At 42.8% G+C, this 14,545-nt stretch overlaps 1 protein-coding gene across 4 annotated transcripts in view; it reads right to left on the reverse strand.

Annotated features, from left to right (window-relative positions):
• Nucleotides 1-14,545, reverse strand: part of LOC147664064 (uncharacterized) — a 392,091-nt gene that overhangs the window by 300,988 nt on the left and 76,558 nt on the right. For all 4 annotated transcript variants that reach the window (XM_086950007.1, XM_086950006.1, XM_086950005.1 and 1 more), the window contains one exon: nucleotides 6,338-6,532. In XM_086950007.1, the coding sequence (XP_086806133.1) occupies nucleotides 6,338-6,451 (114 nt within the window). In that variant the 5' untranslated portion in view covers nucleotides 6,452-6,532. The remainder of the gene's footprint in view (nucleotides 1-6,337; nucleotides 6,533-14,545) is intronic.

Here is a 14,545-nt window from a genome sequence, read left to right on the forward strand (position 1 = left end):
AACACATCTTTTAGTAAAGATGGTTTTTAAATTGTGTTTTTGAAAATGCCACTTTAAAAAAGTAAGTAGGCATTTCCTTGTTTAACCATTCTGTGTGCCTCTGCCTGTTTGTGTATTGACTGTTTGGCTTTGGAGTGACAGGGGCTGGGGATGTGCATTCACTGGAATCAGTCACTGGGGGAGGGGGTTGAGGAGTGCCTGGACCTTCCTGGATGACTCAGAGCTGAGCTGAGTGGAGTTGGCTGCATATAGAGTACTGGGGGGGAGATTTCCTTACACCTGAACAGGGCCTGTCTCCCTTGCACACTGCTGTGTCCACCCCCTGCGGTCATGCTGCAACAGTGAGGACAGAACTGGTTTGGACTAGGCTCAGAGACCCTTGCACATAGAGAACAAATACATTTTGGGGTATAACTATTAGACTTAAAACCCCTGAACTTTAGACTTCTGGAATAGGAGGAACCTTTGCCAAAGAGAAGAGCTGGAGAAACTGAGGAGAAGTACTGCTCCTTTGATGTGTGCTTTTTGTGGTTGGCCTGCAGTAGCTGTTTCTGTCAAGGAAAGGAGAAGGACTTTGCTGAGTGCTGTGTCCCCCTGCTTGAGGAAGATCTCAAGGACTTGAGTAGAGCTTGCCTACTGTCCTGAAATCTCAGGGACATAAAGACTTCACCCCTAGTTCCCCTGAACTTCCTTGCTGGGAGTTCTGACCTGCAAAGAGGTGCCTGTGTCTGTGATGGGCCTCTGGAGGTTGTTCCTGCTTTTGGGAGCTGGAAAAGCAACACAACTACAGGAAAAATGATGCATGGCACTTCTTGCCAATGTTTTTCCAACGCAGCACCACTGTGCGAGAAGAATCTCCATGCATCACTGCACTGCCGCCGAACCTGACGCAGAATCTGTTGTCACTGCAATAACCGACGCATTAAGGGATCACAGTTGAAGAAACCAATGCAGCGCCGCTAGATGCTGCCGCATCGATCACAGATGCATTTCGGATTTCCACGCATTTTACCTGTGCGGCAAGCTTTCCCGATGCATCACTGGTGGACCAGAACTGTCTCGGAATCAACACTTCCCCCTACTGACTGGATTCGATGCATCACTTCTCCTACGAGCAGCAGAACTGTCACATCACCTCCCCATGGTCTCAGGAATGGACGCATCTCTTTGCTTTTTGAAGTTTCCCATACCTACGGCTGTTTGGCCTTGTGAATTTTGACGCATCTACAGGTACTTTAAGAGAAATCATCATAGTTTTCTCTAGGCCAAGTTGTTTGAAACCTTTTTAAAGTCATATTCTTATTACATGTATGTTGGATTATTTTGTTGTTTTGGTCTTGTCCAGTTTAGATAAAAATACTTTATTTTTCTAAACTGGTGTGGTGTCTATTTGTGGCGTTATCACTGTATTACTGTGTGTTTTGCGTACAAATACTTTACAGATGGTCTTTGGGATAAGTCTGTCTGTTCGTGCCAACCTACCCAGGGGGTGAGCAGGGGTTAGCTGAAGTGTGTATCCCCCTTACCCTGACTAGAAGCAACGGTCCCTATTTGGACAAAGCTACCTACCTTTGCCAAATAGAGACCCCCATTTCTAACCGCCTAGATCTAGGATTTGAGAACTGGGATGGCCATGAGGAAGAATGGGTAGGCCATAATGATGAGTGTGGTTATGCAGAGTTTACCAGGTGTCTGAGAGCTGGGTCTGGGCATGCTCGATTTCCTTGTATGGGTGTGAGCTGCATACCATGTCCACTACTGGTTGTACCTTCTAGTTTTAACTGTGTAGTTCTAGAGGTTTAAACCTAGGGGCTTGATTGCTCCTCTATTCTCCACCTCCTACTCCTTTCTCTCTATCTCACACTCCTCTCTCCTGGCATAATCCTCCTTTGTGTCCCCTTTATTCTGCTGTTCCACTCACTACACTCTCTGCTTCCTCCCACTTCACTCTCTTCACTTCTTAGTACCTATTTTTCTACTGTGTCTTTCTCTTTCTCCACTTCACCCCCACCTCCTCTGTTTCTGCCTCCAGGAGCTTCAGGCAGAATAAATGTAACTTTAGTAAGTTACTTTCCCCTGATATGTATTAAAAACCTAACTTCAATTGAATTGGATTTTTAATAAATATTTAAAATAGTGCTTTAGAAATTGTCTTTGCTGGTCCCAAACTCAAGATAGCAGTGTTGATATTTTAATCTGTACTCTGGCTTTCTGTCTAGGACAGTGAGGCCTGCCACAGCGAAAACAGCTTTTGGGGTCTTGTCACTATAGGGACTGTTGGTGCTGCAGTACACAAGTTGCATTTAACTTACGGACCCTGAGTGCATTTTCAACACCATACACTAGGGGCCTATAGGCAAGTTAGTTGTATCAATTAGGAATAAGCCAATTTAACCATGTTTAAAGAGGGAGCACAGGCACTTTAATCATGTCTACCAGGAGTAAAGTATACAGAGTTCAAAACCCAGCAAAAATAGGGTTAAAACAAAGAAATATTATGGGATGATAATGCAGAAAAGGAGGATTTTCTACACTGTCTCACTCTTTTTTAATAATTGGAAGGCTGAGTAGGAAGATTTAAACTTGTTAATTCACAGATTGTAGCAACATCTCCTCAGCAAGTACATTAGCCTAGTATTTTATTTTATCAATTTAAGACCCGAGGACTTACAGTAGCACTATAATCAGGGGCACTGGAATTATACAATATGGGGGGACGAAGTTATGCAGTAGGGTAGACTAAACTATGCCGAGCAATGCAGTCTAGAATCAATTTATTATTTTCTCATTTTTTTTATCTATGTTAACAATTTTTGGAAAAAGATTTGATTGTATTAGTACCAGTTTAAAATGCAACTACAACAATGAGCAGCAGAATCTGGCCAGTTAACCTTTGCAAAGAGTCTTTCACTGTGCAGCAACACATCACTGTGTTTTGTTAACTTTTTATCAGTTTTTGATGGCTTTTAGTTATAATTTAGCAAATTATCTCCGGAGGTGCCCATTTGGCTTAGAGATGTCAGAAAGTGGTCCCTGGCTGAGGAAACTCACATGCAACTTACTCGGAGAGGCGAGAAACTGCAGGACGACTTACTCGCCTGGCGCGTTATGTGTGCCTCGGGACTGGCGGAGAGGGTGCAGTCCTCCCAGAGCGAGTCTGACAGTGCGAGTCGCGAGGTGTGTACACCTGTTGGTGCGGGGTCTGATGGTGAGGGAGGGGGTGACCACCTATTGTTGTGACATGCTTGGCTGCTTCCTCACGATGGTTTTTATTTGTCTGTTATTCTGTTTACTCCTCATGTGTCCGAACCTCTCTGGATGCTGCTAACGTTCCTAAGTGCCAATAATGAAGTTGTCGAACTGTATGCATACATTGTAGTGATGCCAATTGGGTGTTCTTGTATATGTTACGTAAACTGAAAAATAAAGTTAAAAAAAAATAATAATAATTTTAGCAAATTATACAGCAGTAGATGGATTATGTGGCAAATGTGACAAATGCATACAACACAGCAGCTGCAAAATCATATAGTTCCAGTGGCCCTGGCTACAATCCATTTTTGTCTATTCATGTGACAAAATGAGGGAAGTTGTTGGGAGAGAATGAATGCACAGTCACCAGTGCCCCAAAGTAGGGTGTCTTTTCTTGAAGTTCCATCCAACTATATTAGTGAGCTCCACTTTCTGAGAGCACCTTGGCTGATTGGGAGTAGCCAAGGTCAGCGGCAGCACACATTGTGTTTGCTGCTATTAAATTGTTGCTTGTGCTTTTATTTGTATAATGGGCACTTGCACTGCTCCTTCCCATTCGGTATCTGTGCTGTGTAAGTGAAAATTGACAAGCCATTTCACTAATGAAGAATCAAAATGTTGCCATTTTCAGTGGGCCCGATTCACAGAACTAACTTAAGAAAAAATCCTAAACTTCCTACATTTTGGTATTCACAGAAGGCACTTACTCATTTCGGTATTCACAGAAGTTTGGAGTCCTAACTTTAGGGCTCCTAAATGCCTTTTGTTAATACCTAATGGCTTAAAGTTAGGATTTTTCTCAGTTTAGGAGTAGTAAAGTTAGGACTCATCAGTCAGGGCTATCTTGGGAGGGGCTGGCCCACCCTCCAGAACAGGGACTGCTGTGTAATGAGTTATCTAACCTCAGACATGGACCACCTTTTGAATTTCCATCTCTTCTTTGGTTTCAGCATTTTGGATGAGTCCTCGAAATAGGTTCAAAATTCACTTTTCCTGCCGCCAGAGGGAGTACAGTTCAAATTGACCGGTGAGTGTATGAGGCCTTTTATCTGTGTAGTATGACAGGAGGTGACTGGTTACCAGCCACTTTTCATTTTATTTTGCCACAATAGTCACAGGGGCTTCATCGTTAGTGCACTAGAGTGGGATAACCAAGTTACTTGTGTATTGCACAGGCACAGTCAAGACATAGGGGGTCAGTCAAGGTAGGTGCTAAAGGCCAATCTGCCAAAATTTATCAAATGCCCTATCTACTCACCTCTGAGTTCTAACATGTAACTAGTCATCATCTAAATTGCTTCAATACAGTGGGGTCGAGATTGTGCTATATAAAAACTATAGAAAAATGCAGAGAGATAAAAGCAAAGCATCCACATAATGAAAGGCAAATGATAACCTGTTTATTGGCTGATTTGTACAAAGTCAAACCGAAAAACCTGGATAAATCCTGTCTGCTCAGCTTAACTTGGGAGATCTTAAGCAATTATTTTATTTTACCCAAACTCCCTTTCATCATTATTGGGTAGGAAAGCCCTTTCCAGGGCGGCTCCTCCATGTGGGCCGAGTCGCCCCACTGCTGTCTCACAGTGCGAGAAGCAGAAACATAAAATGGTACCATTTTATGTTTCTGTTTATCGCACTGCGAGAAAGCAGAAGGGTTTGGTTGGGGGCGGGCGGTTCTGGTCGAGGCCAGGGGAGAAGTGGCTTGCCCAATGCTGCGGGCCCTGACTGTTTGGGTGGCCTTCTGGGGCCGACCAAACCAATCATGCGCACTCTCCCTTTTCTCCATGGAGAAAATGGCCTCCTCATAGACGCCTGTGTGGTCGACGTCCCAACCAATCACAATGCTGCCATTGCAGCGTTGTAATTGACTTAGGGGAGGGGGAGGGAGGCTGCTTGCTTCCTGTTCCTGCGGAGTCAGGAAAGCAGGAGCAGACCGAGAAGTCTGTTTATTTATTTATTTATTATTATTTGAACCCCCTCCCCGCGTTCCCCCCTACACTCGCTACCACTCGCCGCCCCCACGCGACCCCGCATCCCCCCCCATATGTGTTGCATGCCGGCCAGACTGGCCTTTTCAAACATGCAAGTTCAGATTATCAGTTGTACAAAAACATAGGGGCATATTTATGAGAGTCTTTGTTCACGTTTGCACCACCAAAGTGTTACATGCGTTACGCAAGGCTCTGAGTCATATTAATGAAGCCACTCAAAGATACATTGCATGGCTTTGAGTGGTGTCATGAATTTTGAGTAAGGCAACACAGTGCAACCTTACTCTTCGCAAGGGAGATGTTCCATGGGCATTGAGGCACATGTTCCCATGCTACTCCCATGGGTTCTGACGCATTCCCAGATTTACAAGGACTTGTAAACCTGGGAATGTGTCAAAATCTTATGCCTCCCAGGGCAGGCGTAATGAGGAGAAATTTCTTTATTTCACCTTGTTTTTTCTGCTTTCTATGTGTACTGTGTTCTGCAGATTTACTCGACCCAAAGGTATTGGAGCGCATTACATGAGCACCAGTTACTATACACAAGGACACATTCATTTTTGGTAGGCACTGGGAGAATAGATGATTTGCCCAGAATCACAGGATGTTGAGCTGACGCAGTGGCTCGAACCTGGTTTCCCAGCTCCAAAGTAGGCAGCTCTGGCCGTAAGGCCACAACCTCAACCTCACAAAGGTTTGTTGTTTGATTTACATAGTAAACATTTTCTGGGCTTGGCTCATACACAGGCTCTAAGAGCGGAGTCAGAACCTTGTTTCGGCTCTGGCTCAGCTCTGCCTGCTAATTTGTGGGCTCGCACCCCTCTAGAAAACCCTTTAAGCGATTATTCTCTGTCTATTTAGAAGGGAAGCCTAAATATGACAGGGGCTGCTACTGCCGCCGGCTTCCCGAACTTTAAACGAGCTCCTTTAATTAAGATATAAAGTTTAGTGGTAACTGAAAATATACCCGGTCAATTTTCTCCCCAATACTATCTTTAAAACGCTTTAAATTAAGCCACTGGATTCTCTAATGTAATTTGCATTTTCTTCAGAAATTGGAGAAGAAAAGAATTGTTTCTGACAATACTCACAGTAAAGTCCATGTTTGACATTCTCCTCTTGATCACTCCCTGCACTTGCAGTTGTCTTTCAGGGCTTGTCTGCAGGTTTCTCTCTGACTGTTCTCCAGATTTGCCAATGCTCATGCGAAGGTAGGCCTCGGCCCAGTGACTAGCGAAATTTCTCCGAACACTCCAACCTGGGGGTCGTTCATTTTTCAAAGCACGCTGGTGGAAAAAAAAAATACTCAGATGAATACATATAACCAAAGTAAGTATTATTTTTCCTTTGCTCTGCTCGTTTTCTGCTTCACACACTCTTTTGAAGGCTATGTGATGGCATCCATGAACTGAAGATATGGCTTGAAGCAGGTGAAGGTTTTGACTGTTTCTGAATCTTGTCCCAGGTAACAAATTACCTGGTTGTATACATCACCATTTTGAAGTCAACAATATCAACCTATAAAAACATCCACTATTTCACCTACCACTAGATCAACAATGTACGTATATAGAGATAATACTAATCTTAATTCCACATCTATCTACTGTAGTGTAGTTCCTATAGTCCCAATAGGCTCTGCACATTGGAATAATATATCCTATAGATTTGACGTAGGACTTAGGTCGACAAGGTCTCTATCAAATATATTAGACTTAATTGTGAGTGCCAGCTAGCTCAGAGGTCACTAGAAACTTTCTCGAATAAACAAGAAGGGATTCATTTCTGACAACCGCTTAAGGGAAACATCCTTTACAACAAAACTTTTACAGCGCAAAGCTATTACACCACAGGTTTTACTATGCATACCTTTACAACGCATTACACTGGGGGGCCCTCTAGGATAGGGAATACGTTTAATTTACTATCCAACACCTTCCCTAGTGTCCACGGGGACTGGAGTTGGAATAGTAAATTAAACTATTCACTATCCAGCACCCCAAAGTGTAATGCGTTGTAAAGGTATGCGTAGTAAAACCTGCGTTGTAACAGCATGCGTTGTAAAAGCATGCGTTATGTCATACATCCACCGCATAAACATGACAACTTTGTTTCCCCAAGAATAAAACTGATCTTCAGAGTCGTGGAAACAATAGATAGATATTTTACTCAATCAATCAGCATTCTTCCTTTCATCAGAGGTGCAGAGAAATAGAGAGACAGGCGTTTTTCAATAAAAGGGTTTTATTGAACAGTCTTCTTTCTCAAGCAAGTAAAGTGAACTGCTACAATTGTAATACTGGTTGCAAAGTATAATGCATACAGTAAGAAGAGTATTATAAAATAATACTGTAAAAGCATTGTATGGTTTCTAGACCATAGGTACACACATACATAAATAACAAAGGCTAAAAATACTCAACTGGTGCTTCTAAAATATGCCTACCCCAATGTACCTAACCTAAGTCTAGTACGAGGGAAGAAGTAAGTGAGGTGTAGCATAGGTTTAGTTTGTCTTTGCCAAGAATCTAACCAAGATTTCTCTTAGGGTCTAATCAGCTCCGTACCTTTGTTTTAGAATGAAGGAGGTTTGGTTTCTCGGTCTTGGGACGCGATTTCCCAACACCCTGTTAGGGGAGCTTGGAAACACTGGAGCTGGATTCTCAGTGAGAGAAAGGACAGCTTCTCTGTCAGTGCGTCAGATGGAGGGTCGGCTTCCTTCGGCACTTGCTGTAGCGAGCTGCGTCGGGCAAGTAGATAGTCGAGCTGCTCCGAACCACCATGTCTTTGCTAGGGCAAGTGTAGGCATATTTATACCTGGAAGGTGCTTAGTTTTACGTAAAGTAGGACATAATTCTTTGAAAACTCCATGATTTCTAGGACAAATCAATATTCAAGCAAGGGGATGTCCCTGACTGCTGAAGCAGAGTTTTCCAAGAAATCGTTGTGGCTTTTTGAAACTAGTGGAAGTAGCCATGCCTGTATTTTGACTGGATGGGTTATGTCTAAATATGGGTATGATTTCTATGCCTATATAAGGGCAATGTGAATTATAGCTCTATAAGATCATGAATCGGTAAAGTACGCTAGGATTCTAAAATGCTACACAACACCCACTTCACTGTATTATGTTTGATATTACTAAACTCTAAGCATTTAAAACATATCTAAAGCATGATGTGTTAAAAATCGATCCCAAAATACATAAAATGCATTTGAAATGATCGTCCATGAAAGATGAGCATTTGGGCTGTAGGCATTTAAAAAAGCAATATTTTCATTCAAAGCATGTAGTGTGTCATGGAAATGCTTATCAGAATGAGTCATGAAATAACATTTATGAAATGGCTCTTAAATACCGAAGAAAGGTCGAGACCATTCCATGACAGAATATATATACTGTTTAGGTTGTGGACAAGGTCAAATATTGTCTCTTGGAAGTGTTTCAAAGAATTCTTATTCTCTAAGAATAGTTCTACTTTAAGTAGATTACTTTGTGCCAAAAAAGTTCAATTTTGGAAAAAGTCAAATCGCAAAAAAGAAAATAGTGTTCTAAAGTTGGAAGTTTTGTTATGAAAAGTGAAGGTCAAATACAGAGTCCCATAGAACGCTGGGTGCTAACTTCAAAAGTCATTCTCGTTGTTAGGAGAAAACATTAAATCTTCTAAGCTGGCAAAGAAATCGTCAACCACAGTAGGTGAAAGTTTGGCCACTTCATTAAGTGAACAGATAGCACAAAAATGTGAAGCATCGCCGTCAGCGTGAGCAGCATTAGCGATGTTCGTCGGAGATGGAGATGGTATCTGTGTGCCTGTTGATCCACGTATCTCACCGTCAGCAGATTGGGTCTGTGAGTTCTCAATGAATGCCATCATCAGGCACCGTATAGTCTGCTCCTCTTTGTGCCAAAGTCATTTGTTTATCTGTAAGGTTAAATACAGAAAACAATGACGTGGTGTTGATTAGACGCCATGGCACATATCCAGAATGAAGATTTTGCAACGTCCCGCCTAAAAGCATTATACAACGTAATTGTGACTGTCCATGCTGTAGCATGAGCAAGTCCTGTTCCATTATGTCAATGGCAGACAATACTATGCTGTCCAAAGAATACATTCTGGATGACAGGGTTGTTAACCCATTGTCAACTACAGAGAGTGCTTTCTCTAAATTAATACGATCGCTTTCTCGTATTCTTTCTGCAGTCTCTGCCTGTGTCGCTTTCCAAGCTTCATTATAAATGGCATATATACCTGCGTATATGAAACGTTTATGACTTCGTTTGGCAGGTCCTAGTAGAAGTTCCTTAAATCAACGCCATCTTTAAGTAAAGATAAGTGTTGTTTAACCTCTGGCAGTGTAGATTTCTGTAGCCACTCAAGGCATAGTTTTCCTACACTGTATGTTGTTACTATCCCTGGATGTTGTCTCTGGATCTATCTTGGATCTGGCCTAGCTACTGTAAATCCTTGTGTCTTGTTCAGGAATCTATCTTGGCAGTTGTTTGTGTCTGTGGGCCAGATTAACCATTTTTTCCAATCAGGATCAGTTCTGTTTTTAAGTAAAATAGTTTTTACTTCGAGCCCTCCTTCTGAAGTGTTTTGACTATCAGGCGTTCGTGTAGGTATGGACGGTTTGTTTAAATCTTTTATCTTGGCCAGGCCAAGGCAGGATGTATGTTGAACAGTGTCATTCAAAAACATTATTTGTTCAGGGATAATGCATGCTCAAAATAAAGCTTCTAATCCCTGCACCTGCCAGTCTTTTGAGCCCTAGACAGTTTTTGTTTCTATATTGTCACTCCAAAAGTCGAAGCCTAATGAGGACAGCTGGGCATAAAAAACTGCTGAATAAATTTGCTTTATATTGGTTAACATACTTTTCATTCCTGTCTTAGTAACATTTCTAAAGTAAAATGTCTCTGGATTTGAGACATTAAACCTGGGAAGTATGCAAACTTATCATAGAATGTTTTGAGCTACCCTTTGGTGGCGTTGGACAATGTTCCCATTGATTGAAAGTATAAACATTTCTAGGGTTTGCAGATTTGTTCAAGTAATGATGACTATAGTGATTATAACAATACATTTGTGCATAATCTGATGAACCTTCTAAGTATTCATGTTTCGTAAATTTAGCAGACAGCTCTAAATCTGACATCATATTATTGACAGTCTCAAAGTCCCAATCATCAGAAAACGTGCTGGGTGAAACAAAGTCACTCAAGGAAACCTTAAATTGATGTGGAATCTTCAGCAGTTCTGCAAGGCCATAGATGTCATAATCAGTTCTGTCCCATGCTATACCCCAGGTATAAGAATGGCTGTGATGTTCACTGATGCCAAGTCTCTTTGTTCACGATGAGATTATTTGTATGGCTTCAGGAGCAAGTTGATGTTCTTACTTGCTGTGTCCATTTTACTATATTTTCCATTTATCAGCATTCCCAAACTTAGGGGCACATTACGATCGCGGATGGACTTGTGTCCGTCCGCGAGCCCTGAGTAGGAGGGAATGTCCGCATGGGCTGCGGCGTTCCTTCCTGTGCAATTAGGATGTGACCGCCACCCACCCTGGCGGTCACATCCTCTTTATTTAATATTGCGGCGGGTGCGGCTCCAAGCTGCACCCGCCGCAATGTTAAAAATGCATACATTGCATTTGTATGCAGAAAGCGGCAGGCACCACGCGGTGCCTGCCGATTTCTGCATACAAATGCAGGGGGGTACCATAGGTACCCCCATATGCACCCCCCACACCCCCTTCACCGAGGGGGCCCGCTACGGGCCCCCGAGGTGAAGAATCGTATGCTTTTCCACGGCGGAGAACCCGCTGCGGAAAAACATTTTTGCAAGCCATCCTAATATGTCTGGCGGTGTCTGAGAGACACCGCCACCATATTAGGGCTTTTCCGCCGCAGTTGTAAGCCAACCGCGGCTGAAAAGTGGCGGACTGAAACCAAGACCCACCAGCCATCCTAATGTGGCGGTGGGTCTTTGGTGGGTCCGCAGAGGATTTTCCGCATCCTCCGGGCCGGCGGTGGCTTCCGCCGGCCCGGAGGATGTGGAAAATCCTCCATCATAATCGGACCCTTAATACCAGGATTAGCCAAAGTAGGAGAAAAAGTACGCCCAGCACAATCCAAAATTCAACCCATGGTGAAACCAGATACGTTTTTTCAAGTTGCTGAAAAAGTTCTGTTACTTGTTTTTTAAATGTTTTATTTGCTGGCGTCGTTTCAGTTTCACTGGGATCCTCAGAAAACGTATCAAAGTTGATGAAATAGCCAGAGGCAGTTCTGTCAATTGTTGGACTTGCATCAGGATTTTTTTTAAATCACTGAGGCTACCGGATCCTTTGTCATATTAGTATTGTCAGATGCTACATTATTGTAGACAGGAGCATATTGACGAACTGTTATTTGGGTCTCAAGAGGCTCAAGTTCCATTGCTTTATTGCTTAGTCCTTTGTTTTGTGCTGCAGAGTTTTCAAATGTAATTAGTCTCTCAGTCTGAACCTCTTGGATAGTAGCAAGATTTGGTCTTCTGCTACATCTTTGTAGTCCACTGGGCCTACTACTTATTATCGGCCACATGATGTGGTTTGACCAGGTCGATGGATACGAACCTTTTCTATTTTCTTCCAGCAAGGGGCGGCAGTAACACTGTTCTTGATCCGTTTATTGCTAGTACAGGTATTGGTTTTCTGTAAGAAGGCCCAAATTCCTTCTCATCCGCGATCTTTTCTCTGACTAGATCCCCAATCTTTTGAATCCAGACAGGCCTTGCTGGGACGGGTGGTTCTCCTTCAGTGGTCGTTGACTTCTGTATTGTGTTGCTTTGACTTCTCCTTTTCTCATTTAAGTCCTGCAAAACAGCCAAATGGTCTTTGATATCAAAGGGTTTTTGTTCCACCACTGAAGTATGATGATCGAGGTCCTGGACAAGCATTCTAGTACCAAAAAGGATTTCATATGGAGTGATTCCACCCAGAGAATTTCTTGTCAGATTATTTAAACTACGTTGGACACTTATTAGATGTTTGACCCACCCGTCACCCAAACCTAATACCCTAGATGGTATAGATTGCTTTATGTCCTGTTTTTTTCTGTTTCCCTCAGGATGGAATGGACTAGAATACCGTAATGCAACGCCCAGACTGGCCATGGCCTTCTTGTAAGCTTTTGAGCTAAACGCAGGACCCTGGTCAGAATGTAGCGTGCCGACTGCCTATGTGCCGATAAAGACTTGCAAATCTTTTATAACAGTTTGGGCGTCACCCGATCGCTGAGGCCATGTCCAAATTAATCTTCTCCTTATAGTTGCGGGACCGAATTCGTCCATAGTGACATCTGCGTGTAGAAAGCCTAATGCTGTCTAACAATGGTGTCTGTACTGGGCTAGCTACACTGTAGTCAGGTATCTGGCGGCGTTCTATGCCGTGATCTTGGTTGCAGTCATGGCAATTAATTGCAAATTCGTGAATGTGGGCATTCATCCCGGGCCACCAGTACGCCTCTTTTAATTCCAGAATGGATTTAGAGATCCCTTGATGTATCAGACCCTCTCCCATATGTGCTTCTTGTATCAAAGCTCCTCTATGTCTCCTGTTTGGGATTAATCTATCCCCCACTCCAGGGATTTGAGCAAAAGGGACGGAGTTGGCATCAATTTTGTATGAATATTCGAGTGGATAGTTTAGAGGTAACGCCGCTCCGCTGCCTTTGCTTGTGGCATTTACAGCTAGCATTGTTTCGCCGTCTATTTCTGTTTTCGAACGAGTGATTGCAGCTACGGAAGCCGTTTGTACAGCTGCCTTTGCGGCTTCATCAGCCAATGAATTCCCTGCAACGTGAACACCATCACACTGATGACTCAGTGTATGGATCACGTGAGTCTTTTGTAGTTCTTTCTGTAATTGAACTACTTGTTCCCAAAGCAACGTATGCTTGAGAATGCCACCTTTTGCATCTTTGAAACAGTTTTGAACCCAGTTCTGCAAGTATTCATTGTAAGACTGGACGCAGTAATACGAATCGCACACTATGAGTGTGGGGAATTCACAATCAGTATTTTCAAGCGCCATCTTCAGCTCGCTGAGCTGTACAGTCTCCGAGAGATTGTGTTTTTGTGACCATAGGTCGGAATTTACCATTGCGCCAGCGACCTTTAACAATCGCGCATGCAGCACTATAAGCTTGTTTACCCCAATTGTGGGCTGTGCTGCATCGTCTGTATAAATCGTACATTCGTACTGTTCTAGAGGCAGAATCTCAGTGGGCAGAGGACATTCTTGTTCGTATTGTAGAAATTCTTGAGTTTTCAAGTAGGGGTCAAAAACGTATTCAACGTCTGTTGCAGGCAAGAGAGTTAACCCATTGTATCCATCTCGAATGTAAAGCCTTTGCATTCGGAATGCTTGCTTTTGTCACCGCCTCTAAGGCAGGTACAGGAGTAACGACCATTATACGTTTACCCTGTGCGAGAGCTCTCTCTTTTGCTACTGCAGTTTGAACCGCTATCAGAATTGTTTCTGTTGAAGTGAATTTCCTTTCAAGTAGTGTGTACAAGTGTAATTTGTAAGCAATTGGTACTTTTTACCTTCATTAAAGGTTAAGTACGCAAATCTGCATCTTCCTGGGATTATTCTGATTACAAGGTTGTGTACGTTTAGAGGCGAATCCAAGTATAGTTGTATTCACTCTGTTCAAGTGCCTGTCCAAGTCATCGTCTGTTAGATAGATGTCATCGACATAAAATAATGCATCATCATCATACATTTGTAGTAACTCTGTTAGTCTGGCTGAAAATAACCCTGGACTATTCTTGAATCCCTGGGGGAGACGACAGAAGTGACAATGTGTCCCCATAATTGAGAAAGCGGTCAAGTTCCTGCTTTAAGGTGCAATGTTTTGACAGAAGAAACCGTTAGAAATATCTAATGTGGTTTTATACTTTTTGCGCACGATGTTATTCATCAGTGCTGCACTGTGTGCATTTTGTACTTCAAAGGTTTTGCAATAAGAGTTTAAATGTCTGTAATCCAAAACTAGACGATATGTATTGTCCGGTTTGGAGACAGGAAACAAAGGATTGTTCATTATTGAGGTGCATGTTTCAATAACCCCTTGGTATTCAAGTTGATCTAAGATCTCCTTGACCTGTTTTTTAGCTTCTTGCTTAACTGGATACTGCCTCTGTGCAGTTGGTTGTGATTTTAACTGGATTTTGTGGTGAGGAGAATCCTCATCCCATCCCACATGATTTTTTATATAATGCTGGAGCCTGGGCTAAAGCCCA

The sequence above is a fragment of the Lissotriton vulgaris genome, unplaced genomic scaffold (assembly GCF_964263255.1).
Source record: "Lissotriton vulgaris unplaced genomic scaffold, aLisVul1.2 SCAFFOLD_829, whole genome shotgun sequence".
Lineage (NCBI taxonomy): Eukaryota > Metazoa > Chordata > Amphibia > Caudata > Salamandridae > Lissotriton > Lissotriton vulgaris.